This window comes from Pseudopipra pipra, chromosome 1, assembly GCF_036250125.1.
Source record: "Pseudopipra pipra isolate bDixPip1 chromosome 1, bDixPip1.hap1, whole genome shotgun sequence".
Lineage (NCBI taxonomy): Eukaryota > Metazoa > Chordata > Aves > Passeriformes > Pipridae > Pseudopipra > Pseudopipra pipra.
The window spans coordinates 59,285,632-59,307,603 of NC_087549.1; the positions used below are offsets into that span (position 1 = coordinate 59,285,632).

General features: G+C 35.7%; 1 protein-coding gene across 1 annotated transcript in view; it reads left to right on the forward strand.

Annotated features, from left to right (window-relative positions):
* The window catches only part of ZNF407 (zinc finger protein 407), a 335,031-nt gene that overhangs the window by 20,850 nt on the left and 292,209 nt on the right, over positions 1–21,972 (forward strand). The window contains 2 exon segments of the mRNA XM_064658176.1: positions 4,811–9,619; positions 15,506–15,620. Coding sequence (XP_064514246.1) covers positions 4,811–9,619; positions 15,506–15,620 — 4,924 coding nt within the window.

The window sequence follows — 21,972 nt, forward strand, 5'->3', positions numbered from 1 at the left end:
AAAAGCTTTGTACAAAGAATACAAAATCTGCATTGTTATCAGGTAAAAAATGGTGGTGGCAGCTCAAGAAGTGCTATTTTTTGAGTTTTTTTTTGTTGTATTTTCTTCTTTAGAGGTAGTGAGATGGTGCTGAATTTTGACTGTGGGGTATCTTTTAAATTAGTTTAAATATTGAAACAAAAGCTCCATGATTCTGATGATTTGGAAATCCCAAGGGATGAAAGAGGAGGATCTTTAGCTATATTGGTTTATGTAACATAGCCAAATTACTGTGTATTATATACTTGCAATTTAAGAATGTGTGTCTCCTAATATATTCGGTTAAGATTTGGATATTTGGACTATGAAATGTAATATACTTAACATAAACATTTTGCTTTTGAAGATCTTAAAAACATGTTTCACTTCTTTCAGATATTTAGAATCTTACTGACGAAAAATGCATTATGTTATAGCACCTATTTCCAGTAGAATTACTGAGCTCAGCTTTTTCTGCACAAAAATATTTTGGTCACAACAGGTTTCTTTCCAAAACTCAGGAACAGCAGTGTGCTGCAAAGAACCTTAAAATGCATTAGGTAATGTATGACTGTCTCCAAGCAGAAAAATTTGTTAACCTGAAGCTAATGTGGCAAATTAATTTTTGGTCATATCTTTTAAGAATCTGTTCAGCTATACTTGATTTATATGAACATTAACAAAAGATTTATGTTACAAGAAGTCAACCCACTTTTGAGTTAGAACAGCTTCATTTTGAACATCAAATACCATATTAAAGAGAGCACTGTTTGACAGAACTGGCTTTTAAACTATGGAAATACTGAAGATTTGGCTGCTGTCTGTTTAGCTTGGGTTTGATCCTGTGCTCTGGTCTTCTGCTGTGTTGTACCCAGCAATACCATCAACAACTACTTGTTGCTTGTAAAAATGTAACCAGATGATGCTTTAGAAGATGAGAGCTTGCATCTTGCATTGTTTTTAGTCTTGCTGGTCCATGAATAAGGCAGTTCAAGAGCTATTCTTCCCTACTCCTACTGCTGTACAAGTTTGCCAGCATTACATTGCTATGAAAAGGCTTACTCAGTCATCCTAATAAGGAGGAGTTAGACTTAAGCATGTGCTTAAACTGCTGTGGCTGCAGGGGGTTACATGTTACATCTAGAGTGTTCTCTAGATGCTTTGGGATTAGCATAACAAATCTCTAATGTTCTTAGATTAATCTAATGAAATTCCAGATGCTGGTTCTTCATTTGTGATGATGATCCCTGTGCCAGACTCAGGTTTGATCCAACATTAATTTTGTTAAAAAAACCCATTTAACTATGTATCGGTCACTGCAACTGTGCAGACTTTGAGTGCTGTTGATGCCTTCTGTACTGCATTGGTTCCTCTATATTATACCATTGTATATATATATAATACCAACTGCAGGGTAGCCCTTAATTAGTGTGGTGGCTTTGATGAGAGCAGAGGTGAATTGGCTTAGGCAAGCAGAGGATTAGGACCACCCAGATTTATGACCACTTTATTCTTTGCCATTGTCCTCCTGCCTTGTGGCAAATCTGGGAAGAGGCTTTTGGGAGAGAAGCTTACAGCAGAGGAAGGCTCCTTTTGCCTACAGGAGGCTTGTGGTATGTTGAATGCTTTTTCAAGTAGTAATAATCGTTCATGCAATAAATCCATGCAGGAAGGAGCCCACAGCTCCCTTTGGGTGTGAGGCACAACTCTGCCATCAAAGAAGCTGAAGTGTGTGCTACTGAAATTGTGTTAGAGGCGCAGCAGTGTTAACTAAGCAAAGATTGTAGCAGGAGACATGGTTCAGTGCTGTGGTCTAGATCTTGTGTGAGATGTGGAGAACTGACCAGAGCTCAGCAAATTGCTGACTATGGTACAGCAAAAGTAGTGACGGTAGCCATTGAGTGTCTATCTCAGATGTACTCTTGTCCTAAAGGCAACTTTAAGAGAGAGCTAATAGAAATTGAAGGCTATTTAATTCGTAAATTAATTAATATAGGGGTAATTGTAGAGAAACAGCAGCAACCATTGTTGTTTTCTTTCATAGAGAATTCTTTCTGGATTATGGTTTCTTGCAGGTGCAGGCTCCCACACCGTGATATTATATGGAGGTGGGACAGAGGCAAATCTAACTCTGGGAAAAGCATGTGTGGAAACTCAGATGTGAGGTAGCAATGAGATTGGTAAAGGTGTATCATTAATTGTTGCCACACCTAGCCTCCTGTGCAGCTGAGGAGCCTTGATAATGCCTACTAGTTGTGGGGGTAGATGTGAGAGAATTGACTTAATTAGAAATACTGCCTATAAATGGAACAGAGTCCATCCATGGTCTGCCTGCTAGGAGTTTGTCATGAAATGAAGGCAGAGATAATTGCCTCCATTTACTGCTGACTTGGAGAATTGGGAGAATTAGGCAAGAAGTCTGGGGTGTAAGGCTCCTTAGCATATTTGTATTACAAATATGACTATTTTAATTTCATGCTGAAGCTATTGGCAGCACCTATGAGATTTATGGTTTGCATTTTTCACTTGTCTAGCAACTAGTTTGTAGTTCTGACTACAAATGGTTTACAAAGATAAAATAGAGGAAATACATTTTTTTTTCCTAAGCATTTGAAAAATCCATAATTGATGCAATACAGTTGAGTGGAAGACAGACTGGACACCAGAACTGGGATTGTGATCTGAGCACAGAGCAGGATGAACTTCTACTGAAGAGTTTGTGAAAAAATGCCAAGAAACCAGGTTAAACCTGCAGAGACTGTATGCAGATAATCAACCATGTTTCTTAGATGTGTGAGTGGCTGGTGGAGGTGAGCTGAATTTGCACGAGAGTGGCAGAAAAGGCCACACTTCTGTTGATGGAGAAACCTCTAATTATCCTGATACAAGCTTTGACAGTGGAAATGTTCAACATCAGTATTAGTTCACCGGTGGACAAGTTTTTTGATAAATCTTATGGTCTTAGAGGAAAGTATCTTATAAAGAAGATGGAGAATTGGTTTGAGATTGCAAATTGTCATGTACAGCAAAAAAACCCCTGCTTTTCTTCTCCAGGCCATGCAAGGGAAGAGTAGTCAGGTCTCAGTGGTGGGGTGGGAACCTGCAGTGGAGGTGCAGCAAGGGAAGGGACCCACGGCTGCTGTGTGCAAACATTTAAGCATGAACTGGTGGCACTGATCACTGAAGTAACTTGATATTTTGCAAGTTATATAAATAAACCTGTACCGCAGTTAAACAACATAATTTTAATCCAGTCTTTTTTTCTGTATCCCAAACAGTGCTCATAAACCTTTTTTGGGATAAGCTTGCACTTCAGAGGCTTCTCTGGTCCTGCTATTAATTGCTGTAGCATTTTTGAACATACAATATGCTGACTGAGCTGAGAATATAGATCTGATTGTTTTAATTCTTACTAATTGTGATAGTTCCTCTCATGGTTTAGTGAACAAAGAAAAATAATAGTGTATAAGAATCAGAAAACTACAGTTAGAGGAGCAATATTGTGATCCTACAAAAGGCTATTGTGATCTGGAGGTGGTTATTCTCTTGTTAGGTGTAACTAGCTCGGTATGGGTTTGGTCAGTGCTTTAGCTCAATGAGCAACCTACAGTTGAAAAACTGTTCAATGTATTCAACTAATGTGCACTCAATTCCTTAGGGGCTGTCCATAAATTATTCTTAAGCAGAAAAACACTTTTTTACTTCCCTCATCCAACTAATTTGAATGTATTTTCTCAGTTTAATCCTTTCTTAGTTTGTCCTCAAAATTAAGCATAATTATTTTTTTAGCGTGTACTTGAATGGGTTTTTGTACCCTACGTTATCTGTATCAACATTGCAATTACTTAATCTTGTCAGGAAGTACTTACAGTTGTGGTCATGGCCTCATTCAATGAGTAACTGAACAAAAAACCGAATACTTGGATCTGCAACAAATTGATGTTTAAATCATAGTGTAAAGCACATAGATAAACATTTAGTATTTAATCATCTGTTAAAATGAAATGCATTTTCAATTCTCAGTTGCTTCATATCAAAATGAAAAGGTAATAAATGTCAAGATTTGATTTCCCACCCCCATCCCTCTTATAAACTGTGTTGGTAGCATCAGTTTTCTAGTGGTGACATCTTTTTGGGAACAGGAAGGTCACAGTGGACAGTTGAGCCAAAGCTTTTGGTAGCTGGATTTGGATGGTTGGAGTTTGTGCTGGGTTTCAAAGGTGCTGTGCTTTTCTGCACTGCTATTTCATGACTTTTTTTTCTCCTCCTTCCTCCACAGTTGGGAAATGAAATTTTACAAGGTATTTTAGGAATGATGGGATGATACTTGGGGCATAATCTTTTAGAATATTTATGTTGACTTTATTTTGGTTGTTGTTGCATAATTATTATAAGTCATGATTATTTCAAGCTTTTAAATTTGGGAACCTGCATTTCTAGTTCAGGAACAGTTAAACATTCCATGACCAGTTCCCTGAAAGCTTTTAATATTTTGTGCCCTAAATATGCTTCCAGAAACAAGGTCAGGCTTGTCTGCTCAAGTTTAAGTATGTAGTAGATTACTTGATTACACAAAAACTATTGCATCCGGTGCTTGCTCACATGGTGCTCATCACAGTGAGAGCCCTGTAAGCAAGTGCCTAGAAGGTGGTTTAGATACCATGCTGAAAATGTAGCCTCATATCTCTCATTGTATCTTTCTGCCATGATTTTAATTTTCTATACTGCAGGAGTCTTTTTAACTTTTGATTGTGCATAAAAGACTAATAATAACAACTATTTTGTTTTGTAGGTACAAAGCCAAATGATCTACAATTGATAATATCAATGTTAAGGATGGATGAGGAGGAAAATAAGAAGAGAGATGATGTTGATGAGAATTTACAAGTTGAGTTGACAGAAGAATCCTCCAGAAATACATCAGGAGAAAATGCTGGATGTGACTCTTCATCTCAGCAGAAAACAAGGCTTCTATCAGATGAAGTGTTCGGGGACCTTGAAAAGAAAGGAAAAGAGAATGGCACAAACAAAAGAGCGCTGTCAGGATCACCAAACCTGGATGTTGTTGAAGCAGACAAGCCTGAAAATGTCTCCAGAAAAAGAAAGCAGAGTTCTTCAGAAGACATGAAAGATAGTGGAAGGAAATTACAAAAAGTTTTAGCTGGAGAAGCAGATAGTATGATAGCTGGAGCTGTAAAGAAGGAAGGAGTCACCAGTTGTCCGGGTAGTGACATATTTAATTCAGATATCCTGTGCCTACATTATGATTTCAGATGTGCTGATGATGATTCCATTCACAAGGAAAATAAACGTTTGCAAGAGGTATCAGCTACTGTTCCTGATAAGTTTCCTTCTTCAGAAGAAATCAGTGGTGTCTGTACAGTTGGAAACATAGAGAAAGATCTTAAAGGCAAAATAAGTGATGAGGCTTTACCTTCCTCCTCTGATATGGCAAAACATAAACATTTAGAAAGCCTCTCTAAAGCATCAAAAGAGCAAATATGCCCTCATGGCAGTTGCATAGATGAATGTGGTTCAGTGGATATGCATGTTAAGCGACATGAGAAATCCAAGATCTTTTGTTGTGAACTTTGTGGTTTTCAGAGTGCTGAAGAGAGTCTCCTGAATTCTCATTTCCTTGGCAAGACTCATCTTCGACGCCAAAATCTTGCTGCACGGGGAGGTTTTGTACAGATATTGACAAAAAAATCCTTTAAAACCCAACACTCTACTGCAACCAAAGACAGGAAAGTCAGAGCAAAACTTGGGACCAATAAATTACAGACAAGAACTGCTGATGCAAAAGAATTAAGTGTTTGCACTACACTGAAAGACTCAAAAGTAAGCTTGCCTAAACAAAATGATGGCAGTGAACTTGTTGAAATGATACCATCTTCAAATACTCCCACTGAAAAAACAGATACTATGACAGAAGAAACATTGCTTTCTTCTGGTATACGAGGAAATGATGAAGTTCATACTGAACAACTAGAAATACCGGGACCATCAGAAAATATCTTGCAGAAAACAGAATTCCCTCTAACTACCAAAAAGCTACTTAACAGTTTACACAGGACAAGGAGATTTAATAGACTGAAACATAAAAGAAACGTTTTCCTGTTAAGGTCTCCATTTGGACAGAGTAGGTCTTTCAGATTAAAAAGGCAGGTTAAAAGAAGGTACAGCTTGTTGGGTAATAGTAAGAGAGACAAGTCTGAAACTCGGAGAGTACACATACAGCATATTTCCAGCACACAGCTTAAACCTGGTGATTCAAGCCCTATGTCACATACAGAATTAGAAACTGATGCTAAAAGTAATTGCAATGCTACTGCAGAAATTCAAGATCTTACTGAAGATAAGCCAAATACCCTTTCTTCTACCACTGCAGGTGCTAAAGATTCTGATGTTAAACTTACTGCTGATCATGGTACTCTTCATACTTGTATGGACTGTGGTCATGTTTTTCAGAACAGAGGAAGTTTGGAAACTCATGTTGCGAAGCTTCATACAAAAAGGGTCCAGTTTCATTGTCAGATGTGTAGCTATTCATCTGGAATCAGGGAAGACATGAAGCAGCACTGTCAGGACAGTAAACACCAGATGGGTGATTGTAGCTTTAATTGTGAACTCTGTTCATTTAGCACCTTGAATGTGATGAACCTTCAAAGCCATATGAGTGAAGTGCATAATATGTCCCATAGTTGTCCAACTTGCATTCTTTTTTTTCAATTGGAAGAAGAGCTGATAAATCATCAAAAAAATGAGAAACACAATGGTTCATTATTTCAGCAAGCTACTCCGTTGAGTAACAGTGATCAGACCTTGCAAGCGGTAACTTACACTGACTCAGTATCAAACAATAGCCAAAGACTTGCGAGTGAAATGGAAGTATCAATGCAAGCAAAAACTCCAGACTCTTCCTTCATAAGTCATAGAAATGAGCTAAAGCATTCTGTTCTGAATAAAACCCAATTTCAATGTAAAAAGTGTTTTTATAAGACAAGATCTTCCACAGTTCTTACAAGGCACATAAAACTACGTCATGCACAAGAATATCACTTCCTTTGCAAAGCATGTAATCTTTACTCACTGAGTAAGGAAGGAATGGAGAAGCATATCAAAAGAAGCAAGCATCTTGAAAATGCCAGGAAAAACAACATTGGACTACGTTTTGAAGAATGTATTGTAAAGGTTTGTGTTGGTGTTGGCGGTATTAAACCAGTGGTGGATACTTCTGTTTCTGGGAGCGGAAATACTCAGTTAGATAAAGAAATTATACATGTTTCATCCTCTTCTGTAGAAACCATATCAAGAAATAAGGAAGTTGTTCCACTTGATCAAAGCATTGGTGAAAATGAATTGGTTTTAGCTAATGCACCCAAAAGAGGAAAACTGAAAGGCACTATTTCTAGGACCTGTACCCATTGTGGTCTCTTGGCCTCCAGTGTTACTAATTTGACTGTTCACATCAGGCGAAAGCACAGTCATCAGTACAGCTATTTGTGTAAGGTTTGCAATTACTACACTGTAACCAAAGGAGATATGGAACGCCACTGTGCAACCAAAAAACACAAAAGTCGTGTTGAAATAGAAGGATGTGGAAAACAGAACTCGGAGATCATTGTTAGCCCTGAAGGAGGTAATTTTGAATCCATGATCAAGAAGGTTAACAGCCCCATGACTGCCTTGTATGAACATGTTGAGGATGGTGGCCAGTCACCAGATTTGGAAAATTCTGTCTTAGACAATCAGGAAGTTGAGCGAGGAGATACTGAGCTAAAAGTTAGGCTGCCAGATTTGCAGCCTGCTATCAATCCATTAAATATAAACCAACGTGTACCTCTGGAACCAGCGAGGGTTGCTCAAGATGGTGACCCAAGATTCCAGCGAAGAGCAATGGGTGCAAATGACAACAAGTGTGTACACTGCAACTTCATTGCTCATTCTGCTGCTTCTTTAGAGCTGCATGTGAAGCGAAAACATACAAAACAATTTGAATACTACTGCATGGCTTGTGACTACTATGCTGTTACTCGCAGAGAGATGATTAGGCATGCAGCAACAGAGAAACATAAAATTAGAAGAGAATCTTATGTTTATTCTTCTTCTGGGGAGGAAGCAAATACAGCAAATATTGCTAAAGAAGGCACTGCTTTGCCTCAAGAGGAACACCATCACAGCACAGGAGAATCGAAAACTGTTTCAGGTGAAACAGAATGTGCCAATGATGCAGCACGAGGTGATCATATGAATAAAAGCTTGACTGAGTGTACTGTCTTAGATGAAAATACATCTCCAGGAACCCCTAAAGATGTCAGTTCCCAAAATGCAGTAGGAGATGAACTTGATGAGGAGTCTAAAAATGGAGGAGAAAACCTTTTTTGTGAAGGATTCCAGCAAACACCTCAGAAAGATAAAGTTGCTGCACCTTCCAAGGAAGTATCAGTTCAAGAAACAGGTACTTGTGAGGTGCAGAAAAGGAAGCATGGCCAGGAGCTGCTTAACTCAGATGATGATTGCACTGCAGAAAATCAAAATAGATCAAGCAACACAAACTTGAATTCAGGAAAAGGCGAGGAAAGCTTGGAAGAAAATAGTGAAAACCCTGAAGTAGAGTGTAGAAACAAAGACAGTCTCAAAATAAAATCACTGAAGAAAAATAACCCACTTATGCTAAGTCTTCCAGAAACAAGTAGTGCAGTAGAGCAATCAAATTTTTCTGGAAACATTGGAGAAATGGTACAAAATATACATAGTTTAGATGGTGACAGAAGTTTCAGAGAGGATCCTACTGGGGAGGAGGAAGAAGCCCTTATGGAAGCACAACATGAAGCTGAAGTAACTATAAATAACAATGTTTGGGAGGCAGATGGCTCAACAGCTGAAGGCATGCAAGAAAGTAGTAATGAGCCTTTAGGAACAATTATCAGTGGTGATGATAAAGGAAAGGCAACACAAAATTTTGGCAAGTTTGATTCTTCTATAGTCAGGTTAAAAAGTCATCAGGATGGGGAGACCACTGACCAGTCTGCAGAAGGACAGGTGCTGGGTGCAGTGAAAGCTAATGAGCTCACCATGAAAGCAGACACTTCACCGAGTGGTGGGAAAAAGAAGAAGTCAGAAGGAATTTCCCTTGGGGAATCGACACGTATTCGCTGTGATGACTGTGGTTTTCTAGCAGATGGTTTGAGCGGACTGAATGTTCACATAGCCATGAAACATCCTTCAAAGGAAAAACATTTTCATTGCTTACTCTGCGGAAAATCATTTTACACAGAGAGCAACCTTCACCAGCACTTGGCCAGTGCTGGGCACTTGCGAAATGAGCAGGCGAGTGTGGAGGAGCTGCCTGAAGGAGGCGCAACCTTTAAGTGTTTGAAGTGCACGGAGCCCTTCGATTCGGAGCAGAGCTTGTTTCTCCACATCAAAGAGCAACATGAAGAGCTGCTGCGCGAAGTGAATAAATACATTGTGGAAGACACTGAGCAAATAAACAGGGAGAGGGAAGAGAACCAAGGCAATGTCTGCAAGTATTGTGGGAAGATGTGTAGAAGTAGCAATTCCATGGCCTTCCTAGCTCACATCCGTACCCATACAGGTATGGAATACTCTCTTTGCAAGTGGTCTCTTTCAAAGAGAGTGACTTTTGCCATTGTTCTTTTTCTGCTTGTTAATTTCTTTAACATTTCTTATGAACTGGCATTCGTATTGCCTGATGAGCCCCTGATGACATTCAAAATTACCTAAAGGGATATGAAAATACAGTAATCAGAGGGCAGAAAATGTAAGAACATTTTAAGTGCAGTCACCCTTCTGCTTTTTGTTCCATATAGAGAGATTTTCTTCCTTTTAATCTAAATTGTAACCAGTGAGTGGTTCTTAAATTTATATAATGACGTGGTGATGTTTGAGAGAACAATTAGTTGGTCTTTCTAATTTTCTCTTCCTTGCACTTGTTTAATATCCAAATTGTTTATTTAATTTCGATTCAATGAAACTTTCAGCATTACATAATGTTTCAGGATAGACATTTAATATTACATCATTCCTAAATAAATACCAATAAGATACAACAAGAGGTTTTCGTAGAAATGAGTTATAGGGATTGGAACTGGTCAGCCTTTTTGGAAGGTGGTGTGCAGTGCTGATGTGATGCACAGGGACATAGCATCTGATTTAGTTTCTGTGATGATCACACTTTCAATTCATTTTTATGTTTAATTTTAAGTGGAAAATTTAAAAACATTTCTGCAGAAAAATGCATAAGCTGCAGTTCTAAATTTATGTAAAAATTCACTGCGATGTTTCTATAAACCTGCCATACATTCTTTATTTTAAATAGACAGCTTTTCTAAATCACTGAGCTCTGCTTAGACAAGTGGTGTCTCCATGGTTGAATTTATGAGTGGATTTGAATAATAAATTCACATTTCAATGAACATATTTTCATTAAAACTGTAAGTTTTATTTTACTGTACTTTTAAATAATGGCTTATTATGGAAGCTATAGTTTAAATTCATGCAGTATTTGAAACTTAGTGCATGGTTACAAGGAAGAGAACAAAAAGGTATGAGAAAAGAAACATAAAAGAATGGTAATTCCTGACATAATCCTAAAATAGTTTTGTAAGGTTTTTTTATGAAAAGGCAAGGGCGTGACTGGACAACAAATCCTTAAATTAATCTTGGGGAACATGGACATTGTATTTCAAACCTTTCAAAGTATTTTACTATAACTGCAGTATTCATGTATACCAATAACTCACATACTTAATACTTTCAGCATTACTTCTGTCCTGTCAATAACGTAGTTATCTGTATTGCTTCAGCTAATATCCAACTTTGAATGCGGTGTTAAGTCTTTAGAAGGATGCTTGTGTTCACATGGTCAGAACAGCTGTATAAGCCCTTAATATGCCCTCTTATGGCAGATAAAACTGAATAAAACTAAGGGGGAGGATGCTAATGGAGCTCTCTTTAGAATTCTTTATGCAACTGTCTGGTCAAGACATGTTGCTTATAATTGATGTGTCCATTACTTGAATTCTCTTGTAATTATAGTCAATAAGTCTTGTAAATGTGTTAAAGCTCACTAAAAGCATACAAATTCAAGAACAGAGTAAGGCTAATAATTTAAAATAATCAATGTAGGCATTTCAGCACTTAATTTCCCTTGTGTGTTGATAGCTGATCATTCTTAATCCATTAAGATTTATTTAGTCGTTTACAATGCAAAATAGGTTTGCACTGGTCACTTGTGCCATTTGAAAATGTCCACCAGGTTAAGTGCAGAATGTAGTCCATTAGTCTTCCTTGACTGTATGTATTAATTGCATTTAAAATCAAGTTAATGTGGATGTGAAAGTGAGGTAACTATCAATATATGACAAAGCAACCCTACTTACATAAGTTACATCATTGATTGTAACATTAAGTAAAAGTTAGTGTACTTTTTAACATCTTGTGTGTAGGACTTATCATGGAGTATATTTTTATTGTGCTTTCGGATAGCACTAAATATGCAAAGCAGTAAAAGAATACGTTTAATTTTGCAAGTCACTTTTTGGTGGTGCGTGCAGAGGTATAGAAGGGTTACAGAATCGAGTTTTATCTGCCCTCTCTCACTGCACCCTTAAATGAAATGCTTTTCTTATTCTTTGCTTATTCACATAAATAGTAATGCAGAGATTTTTATTAATAGTTAATGGGAAGAAGACTCTTCTAATACGTATTTTCATATTTGTGGTTTTCTTTGTGTCTTATAGAACCCTTTCTTCCAATCTGTATCACAGTGGATGCAGTTTAATAAGAAACAAATATTTTTAGGTTATTGGGAGTGGTGGCAGAGGGAAATGACCTACTCCATTAACTGTATATACGCTGACTTGTAACATTGGTGAGGCAAATTTTACAGTATTTCCAGTTTCTCATCTGTTCAAGGGTAACAACAGGTACATAATAGGAGCATGGCTGCACATTTTCCCATTTATTTTTCTGATTATGTGCTTTTAAAAAGATCTTTCTTCAGCATCTGGATGTATATAAATATGTTTGTATATGTCTGTATGTGTGTGTAGCCATACCCAACTCCTTGCCTTTTTTTTAAATTGAGTAATTAGTGATGGTTTGGGTTGGTAGGGGGAAGGGAAGGGAAAGTTTTACAAAGATATAACTAATGATTTCCATTAATAGAAAAATAGTGTTTCAAAATACCATTTAATAATGTAGGAGATTTTCGCATTGCAAATGAAAGGAAAGCTTTGCTAGAGAGGACATAACAAATAAGTCCATCAAATGTTGACAAGTGAAAATGAGGAAGTGTAAAGAAGAATAAAAGGAGTAGTAGAGGTGGAAGACTTTTTAGTTCGCAATTGATGGAGGTCCCATAAACTTAATTAACAATCAACATCTGAGGAAAAATCACCTGCAACCACATCATCTTTGTTTCTTTTCTTGTCAGATTTCTCCGTTAATGTCAGTTTTGTCCAATGTAAGTGTGGTATCTTACTCCCTTGTCCTAAACATAGGAGGAAATGGTACGATGATATTTCGTGTGGCTCTGCCCGCTTTGTATCGGGCCTGAGCTAGGAACACGGCTGTGCCTGCAGGTGCAATGATGTTGCCTTTGCCTGGCTTAAAGCTGAGACAGTGATTTCTTTTTTACAGCTTTGGGTCTGTATTGTCCTAATGTAAAGTGAGGACTACGAACTTGAGTCTTTTGTTATAAAACAGTAGCATGGTTTGTGTCTGCCTGATTAGAACTCTTAAATTTACTCTTATTTTCAGTTTGGTGTGGTGATGGTTTATTGTTTTTACTTTTTTGTTGCTGTTATGTTTTTGTTTTGTTTTGTTTGTTGTTGGTTGGTTGGTTTGGTTTTCCCCTAATTCTCTTGTTAAGAGTCTTATTGTTTACTGCTACCATCAGAAAATGTACACTTGTTTTCCATGCCATAACTTGTGGGTAAAGTAATCCTGGTTTTGTTTGGTTTTGGTTTTTTTTTTAAGTAATTTGGTTGAAAAGATGCTATATTGAAAGTATTTTTATCATTTTTCTGTGAACTAAAAGCTAAGTGCAAATCTAATATATGACATTAACAGCATAAGAGAGCTATTAAAGTTTGTGATAAATACGGCTAAGTAATTGTTTATTGCTTCAACATTGTTTCAGATAGCTTTATGGCAAATACAGATTTTATTTTTTCCATGTTAGTTTAACTCTTAGTCTACTGTCTTCATTTTTAATATAAAATTTTGGGTTGCTCCACTCAAGAACATACTGGAACAAATTTGGCACCAGCAACCTAAAAGGGAGATATGCTGCTTTTATTTTAGGTGCTAAGTGCTGACAAGCTTGCCTGCACTTGAATTTTCATGGAGTTTAAATGGAGATGTTAACAGAGATTCAGCTCTGGATCTGAGGAAAAAAAATCAAAAACATTCAAGGCCTCAGTGGTTTTTGGATGAGAGCAGTCAACAGAATAATACATTTCTGTATTGTCAGCACACCATAGCCACAATTGGTCTTAACTCAAGTCCTACACAAAGGAGTCATGTAAATGGAAAACAGCAAAGGTCTTGCATGGAAGCCCTGTGGGACACCTGCAGTAACAGAATGAGGAACAAATTTACAATTTAATCAGTAGGAGAGAAACTAAGGGAACACAGGATTGAATCCACATGGTATTTGAATTCTATGAGAAAAAGAGCAGTATAAACACCAATAGATTTAAAAAAATCCTCTCCAACTGTGGTCTTGATGTTATTAATTGTGCAATTAAAGATCATAAGTTAAAACGTCAACTTTTAATATTCTTTTAATGCAAAGATAGTTTTCTTTATTTGCAGGGATATCTTTGTAGAATGCAGTGTTGATTTGAAATGTCACCAAATTAATGATTAATTTAGTTTTATCAGGATCATTTAAATAAACTGGGGGTTTTTCGAGTGATGGATAGAATGTGATTGCTGTGAGCTGCAGTCTGAACCTGCTTTTGACATTTAAACATATAAAGCTGACTAGATATAACCATTGAGGTGCTAAATATATTTTACATCTACTTCCAACAGTAGAAATGGAAGTATTAAGAGATCTGGCTTCATTGTCATTGAACTGTGAAATATTCAACCTTGTCTGCCAGTGCTTAGTACTGTTGACTTTTTTATTTCAGTTAGAAGATTAAAATTAAATGCTTCATTTTTCGTTAGCTTTTGGGAATTAAATTGAAATTTAAGACTCTAAAAATTTTTACTAAGATCCTCAATTTCACCAGTGCATTCTTGGAGGATGTTCTGTTTTCAAGGGCAAAGCAAAAAGGGTCATCGATCAAGTATGGTATAGTGCAACATTTTTCTTATCAGAACTCTTTATGTATATTTATTAAAGATCCCATATTTCATATTATGCTTAACTGTATTGGAAGAAGTACTTCACAAAACATATATTAAACATAATATGAAGACTCTGTGACCATATTGTACTTACTTTTAACTGCAATTCCATGATTTTGATTTATTGATTTAAGGATTTAGTGGTCAGAAAATTGTGAAGTGCTACTAGAATAGTGTTGCTGCATAATAACATGGAGACTGACATGTGCCCAATTTAACTATGTCAGTAAAAAAATAGTTTTTCCATCTTGAGAGAGGATCACTGTTAATTAAGATAGACAAATAATTTGATTTTTTTCTGAACTGATGGGATACAAGAAATAGGCTGATACTTCTTCTTTGGAGAAATAATTTCAGAGTTCTTTGGTTTGCAGCAGACATTTAGTATTAAAGTTTGTTCTTGAAATAAATAATAGCCAAAATGTCAATACTTCTGTTTTGCAGAATAATCGTAAATTCTTGACCATAAAACAGTCATAAAGGCATAATATTTTATCCACTGTATATTCATACATTGCATGCCATTACAATAGCTAGGTGATGAATCATTTTCTGTGTGTGACAGAACAAATCTGAAATACCAATGCTAATGTGAAATCTATTCAAAGTCAGAAGACTTGTAAAATTACTTTGCTTTAAAAATATTTGCTTAAAAAACAAGTACATTTTGCAGTTTACACCAATACCAAGCCTCTTTAAGACCATTACTTGGTCCCCATTTGGAAATGGGGAAAGGGGTAGAACAACTTCTGCCATCTTGTTGAAGTGTTATCTACCTACTATATTGTCCTCATTTAATGTATTTTGTGGGGTTTTTAATGATAAGAAAAAGAACAAATTAAAAGTTAAGAGAGTATTTTCTGTGATGTTGAACTTTAGGAAACCTGAGTGAGTAATTTATAGTGTATACTGTCTGTGTCCTGAGAGTTACAAATTTATGTACAAGATACCTTTTTTATTAGGCAAAAATCTCAAACAGGTTAAATGTGGGATAGGCTTTTTAAAAGGTTATTTTTTTCTCAGGATTTTTATTTCTTTAACTGTGGGTGATATTTTATTCTAATTCAACTCATATCTTATGCTAAATTTTACTTAGGATCAAAGCCATTCAAGTGCAAGATATGCCACTTTGCAACAGCTCAGCTCGGAGATGCCAGAAACCATGTCAAGAGGCACCTTGGGATGAGGGAATACAAGTGTCATGTCTGTGGGTGAGTAAATTGAAACAGTCTCCACCATGGTTAACCAGGAGAAGAGCGCAGGATATGCATTGTTTCAGAGTTGAAAACTGTGATGTGAGCAAGAGTGGCTAAAATTATGCATGCATATCCTCCTTTCCATTGTTATGGTAAATTCCTTAAATACAGTTATGACATTCTTTTCCCACTTCTAATCCTGCACTGAAGATGAGCAATTTTATGGGCTACAAGGTCAATTTGAACCTGTAATCTGTAAATTGACTAAATTATAGGATGTTCATTCACATTGCCAGAGAGAACTGTAAATTCCATTTAAAGACATAAAAAATATATAATATAGACTTTACTGTGTGGGGTTTTTTCTTTTGCTATACTGTTATAATTTTAGTACCATTAACAGATTTCTGGACTCCATTAGGGTTTTCATTCTTTACGAAAACAAAACAGAAGACAGGTTTTTCAAACAAACGGATCTAAAATATTGCAGGCATAAGACTTAAAATAAATTGAAGTCTTTTATGTATGCTTGTGTTCCTGTTTGTTACCCAAAAAATCTTGTTTTTCTTTTTACAGTCGTTATTTCCTCAGAAGGATCGTTCGTAATGTTTAATTGTCCTTCAAATGCGTTGCATTTAATAGAAGGCATTGAGAGTCCTTAATGCAAAACTAATTAATTTAGCAGAAATGTTTAAAAGGTTTTAAAATGCCATGGCATATATGGTACATCATAGGACATTCAAAGTTGGATTTTAATACCCTAGTTCTGATTAAAAATATATTTTAATGTTATTATGCTGAAGAAATTAACTAATATATGCATCAAATAAAAATATTTTACTCAAACCTATGTAATCTGCTATAGCAGTCTTATGGCTAATGTGTAGAGGAGCACAGGTTCAATTAGATGATGCAGTGCACACATGAAAAGTGTGGTGTGATGTTGGGGATAATATTCAGCAAGAGAGGTTTTTTAGCCTTAGTGTACCAATCTACTGCAGGACAAAGTGAGTTACATATTTTAAAGGACAAGTGTATCTTCAGCTGAAGATGCAGATGAGTGATTTTCACTGATTCATCTCTCTGTTTTTCAAATAATTTTTCATGCAGCATTATGAGATACTTTGGATTGGTTTGCTCACTTAAGAAAATTAATTGCTGACATCTTGAAACAAGAAATAAAAATGCATAAGCCCAATTCTTAAGTCCACTGTATATCCATAGTAGAATAACTTGTGCTACTCCTTATTTTGCAGCCTGGGTAAAAGGAACATGGTAGGCTGGTTTATATTGTTTTAAAAATATTTATTTACTATCTCTGCTATAGGAATTGCCAAGAATTTGACATATGAGATAGTTAACAGCTGCAGATCCACAGAACTGTTTAGCTAAGTCTAAGCTCTGTTCTTTAGAAGTTGTCCACAAACTTGAATTCTTTCTTTATTCAATTCTCTTTTAACTTAAACTGAAAAATCATCATATTAGTTAACTATTTAATTGTGAGAGGAAAAGTAAAATAAATCTCAAATTAACTAATGCAGTATCTTTTTTAAAACAGAGAATTAAAATTATTAGGATTTGGCACAGTGCCTCGTTTTTTCAAAAACTCATTTTATCACTTCAGGATTGACATGTCTGACAGAACCTGTCTCAGAAATTATACAACTCTCAGTTGCGATTCACAATGGTTATGCAAGAGAGAGATTAAAACATGTATGAATGATTTAAACTTTGGATTGGAATGTTAGTCACTTTCCTAAGCTGAATGCTTACTGTATGTTGCTGACATGTCATACCTGGTAGCCAAGCAGGTACTCATTTTCCATTTTTGTGTAGTATTGTATTGCTAATTTTCATCAACAACCTGAAGCTGTGCTGTTTAGGTATGGCAAAACAATGGGCTGAAGAGACATGCACCACAATACCCTGTGCTCACAAAAATCTGATTTATGTCCGTCTTTAAATAATCATTACATTTCACTTAATGTGCGCCCAAAATGTATTTTAACAATTGTACACTACCACTGTTTTATTTGGAAAAGACGTTCTTGTACTGTAGCTAACAGTCCTGAAGAATTGATCAGGATTTGAAGGAGGAATGACCAGAGCAGTTTGATCCGTAGTCCATATAATGAATATGCCATATCTATATGTGGCAGAGGAGAAAAAAGTGTTAATAGCCTGTGCTGTATTTCTGCTCTTTTAATTGAAAGGACTGGGTAGCGTGTTAGTTAAAAAAATAAAGTAGCAACATAAAAAAAAATAAAATTGCTGGGATTGGCTATCGTATTAGTGGCACTATAGAGCATTGGTACATTAACACCACTGACAATGTCAATTCATTATCATTGATGGCTAAATAATCTTAGAAATGCTCAGTGGACCTATTAGTTCCTGAACATAAGCAGCTCATGCTGCATTTCTTCATTAGCTTTAATTGCTATAAATTTTACCTTTTTAAAAATCATGCTTTAAAAGGTGAAGTGATCTTTCAGGAACATTAACTCTGTAATTTTGTCACAAACAGAAGGTCCTGCACTATGTTTTCTTTTCTACAGTAGTTAATATTCTGTCCTCTGACTTTTAGATTCATAGTAATAAGCCCTCTGCTAGTTGTGAGGATAAACTGTGTTTCAACGCAGTTTTTGTGTTTTGAATCTACTTGGGCACATTTTAAAGGTGAAATGTCAGTGCAACATCATGGTGTAGTATAGTCTCAAAATACCACTTTTCTAAAAGACAAATTATTTGGAAATTTTTATCTTACAAAAAAAGGGAAAAAGCTGTATTTTTTGTGCTGTTTTAGGAAGGGTTTGCTATATCCCAATTTTCCAAGTGATCCTCATATTTACATGCTACAAAGTATACAATATATAATTCACTTAGTTGTTGAAAAAGGCAGTAATTTTGCTGTGTTGTTTTGTTTTTTTAAAATGAAGTTCAGGGTTTGTTTTTCTCCAGCTGCACAGAGAAACTACATGACACAGAAATTGGACACTACTAATGTTTTAACATTTGGAATAAACTGTCTGCTACTCATTTCCTTATCACAGATGTGTGTTAATTGTTTTCTTTTCCATACCCAGGGATGTAAAATATATCCCATTATTTCAGGGGTAGTATCTGTTTTCTGTGGGTAGCAAACTGCTGCAAGTTTGAATTGAATTTTTGAAAGTCTGGCTCTAAAATTGGCTGATAACTTGGGTTAGATGAGAAATCTTGGTTGCCCAGCATATAAAATTTTTGTTTCATTTCATGGTGAAATGCAGTGAAAAGGCTTATCATGCACTTTTCAAATTTTATGCCTTAGGTAGAACATGAAAAATGCATTGTTCTGCAATTGAGATTTTGAACGGAACTTATAGTCAATGTTTGATTTAAAAATGTGTGTACTATTCCTTTGCTTTTTTTCTTGCCTTTGATTTCAGAATCAGAATTTTTGGGGGTGTAGTTATATGTTTCAAGTAAGATGGGCTGCTTCTTTCTTTTGTTTTTTTTTTTGTCCTTTATGACTTCTTAAAAATCGACCGAGGAAGATGGGTATAAGGTAGGTTTGGATTTTTAGGAAAATTTTCAGTATTTAAAACATGCATATAAACATTTTTTTCCACCTTCCTACAAATTGAAAGGGCATTTGTAGCAATGTCTTTATTATGTTTATTACACATATAGTATTTCATATATAGCAGTCAAGTGTTTTAAGAACAAAACTAAGTATTATAGACACAAAGGAATTTGGAAGGGCTTGGAAAAGGCTGGATTTTTTCTGTATTTTACTACAGTAGTTCTTTCTTGTAGTTTTTTATTGTTGGTGGTTTTTTTTTTCCTTTGTTTTGGTCTTTTGGTGGATGGAGGTGTTAATCTTTTTTTGCTTTCTGCTCCTTAGTTCTCAATTTGCTTTGAAACTCTTTTTCGCAGTTAGTTCTCAAAATGTCATATGATGTTCTGCTAAATAAGTGTTTTGCTAAATTCAGTTATTTTTTAAAGCCTTGTATAAATAAGCTTTGAGGACAGTTATTGTGTCCCAAGCATGGAAATAACTTCACTTCTGCTGCTGTTGTTAATGCTGTTGTTAAAAGAGTAGTTCAGAGATTTGTAAAGTTTAGTATTTTAGTGACACTGGTTGCTTTGACAGTGTCTGAAGAAAAATACTCACCCTATATTGAGCACAATGGCTAATAGATCTTTGTTCTTTATAGATAAGGATATGCTTTGATCAGCTGCATTAAAAAAATTTGGCTGTACTCCTGTGTGCTGTGTTCTAAAAAATCTTCTAGATTTTCAGATTTTTTTAACTGATTACTATTAATTGCAGGCTACTTTTAGTGAAAGCCTGGTTTTAAGATTGCTTTTAACCAGCAAAAAAGACTTATTCATAAATTTATTGGTGGGAGTAGGAAAAACATTATATTTTCAAGGATGCCTTGATGTACTGTAATGTAAATTAATTATTTATATTTGTGCAGTTTGGGAAATCTTAAATAGAAAGTTTCTACTCTAGTAAAACTATTTTTGTGTGGTATTACCTAGTTTTTTTGTGCATTAGAAGGGATCTCTGTGTAGATGATTATAATGTCACTTTCTGACCTTTGCAGCTTGAGTAATTGTAAATCATTGCTTCATAACGTGTCAGAGAATGTCTGTACTAGGGAATTAAATGGCAGAATATAATAGACCAAATTATTGCCTGTCATGTTTTCAACAACACAGTTAGTATTTGAGTTACACTTAATCATTACGTGCATTAGCAACTTCATTGGAATCCAGCTTCAGGCTGAGCATGAAATACATTACATTATTTAAACCTCTAATGGTAGAAGTCATTTATTTGTGTTGAAGTGTACAACATGCAGAGTTTCATAAAGCAAGGAACACTTGAGAGCTTAATTTATCCAAATCAAAGTCTAAATGCAGATAAACACAAGTGGCAAAAATTAGTAATTTTTATAGTCTGGAAATATTTAAAAATACACGGTTGTGGGTAATTGTAGGCAGCAGGAATAAATTAAAATCACTATTTTTAGTCACCTCTGAGAATTAAAAGTGTTTTATACCTAAATAATCAAATGCATCATGAAATTGCATTTTTGAATGAATAATTAATTACACACATCATATCTACAGATGTGTCCAAACAAAAAGTATATATTTGGTGCAGCTGTTTAGATCAGAGATAATTGCATGTGAGTTGACTGTTCCAGATACAGCTATTCTTACTTTCTCAATCTACATTTTGCCATTTGGTCCTATCATATACTTGTGTCTACATTTACTTTAGTAAAGAAAAATGGGGTGAACCTATGTAACAGCTTTTCAAACTTGCATATACTTTAAAAAAAATTAATACGAAAATGTTAGGAAAATACATGGAGTTAAGTAACAGATGTGTTATATTATCTTGCCAATTTTTGTTCACTTATCTATCATTTTATTAGATTTGCAAACCTGACCTTCAGTATGAGACTATGAGTCTCTCTTTTTGCTATTTAAGAAAACTACTTGAAGTGGAAGCAATTTACTTTTATTCAGAAAAGCTCCCAGCATCTTTAAACAACTGGTATGGATTCCAGAGCATGTTGTTCAAGACTGTCCTGGCCTGGAAGTCTGCCATGGAGTTGGCTAGAGTTAAAGCAAATGAGTGGGAGACTCCCGCACAGGCAGTAGAAGGACTCTTCTGTTTGAGACTGCTGTTACAATTGATACAAAAGAGTCAAGACCAACTTTCTGACTTGATAAAATGTGTTTTTAGCAATTTGTATGCTAAATGGGATTATAATGATGATTTAGTTGTGCTTGCTGAAGAGACAAGGTATATAAGGGACATACTCATGAGACTGTATGTTTTTATTTGAATTGGAGACAGTGATTCAGACTGATATCCCAACTGCATGCAATCCAATTCAATGCACTCCCAAATGGTAATTATCAAGATGCACAGTGGTGTGACTATGATACATGTGACATGTGTAACTACTGCTTTTACAGACATGCATTTTTAATTTGTTATTTTACTGTAGATTGCTCTGATGTGCGCGATATGTGCATTTCTGTTAGGCCACAGGCACCTCACTCTGAACACATCCTCTGGTCATGCAGGGAGGGTTTGAGCCCTTTCTGAGAAGGCAGGCATTGTGACTAATGGGAAACAGGCTGATGGTGTGAAAACTGGTGTTTAACAGTTAGTGGTAAGGTGAGTGGCAGTCCTAAAATTCAGTATATCTACTGAAAAAATGGTTTCTGTCCTTGTCATCCATGGTCTGGAAGGATTGGGCCAAGTGTTGAGAAAGATATTGTTAAAAAATGCCATCTGTTGGCAGAAGGAGATGCCAAAAAAAGTTAACTCTGTTCTGGAGACCATGAGAAGAAG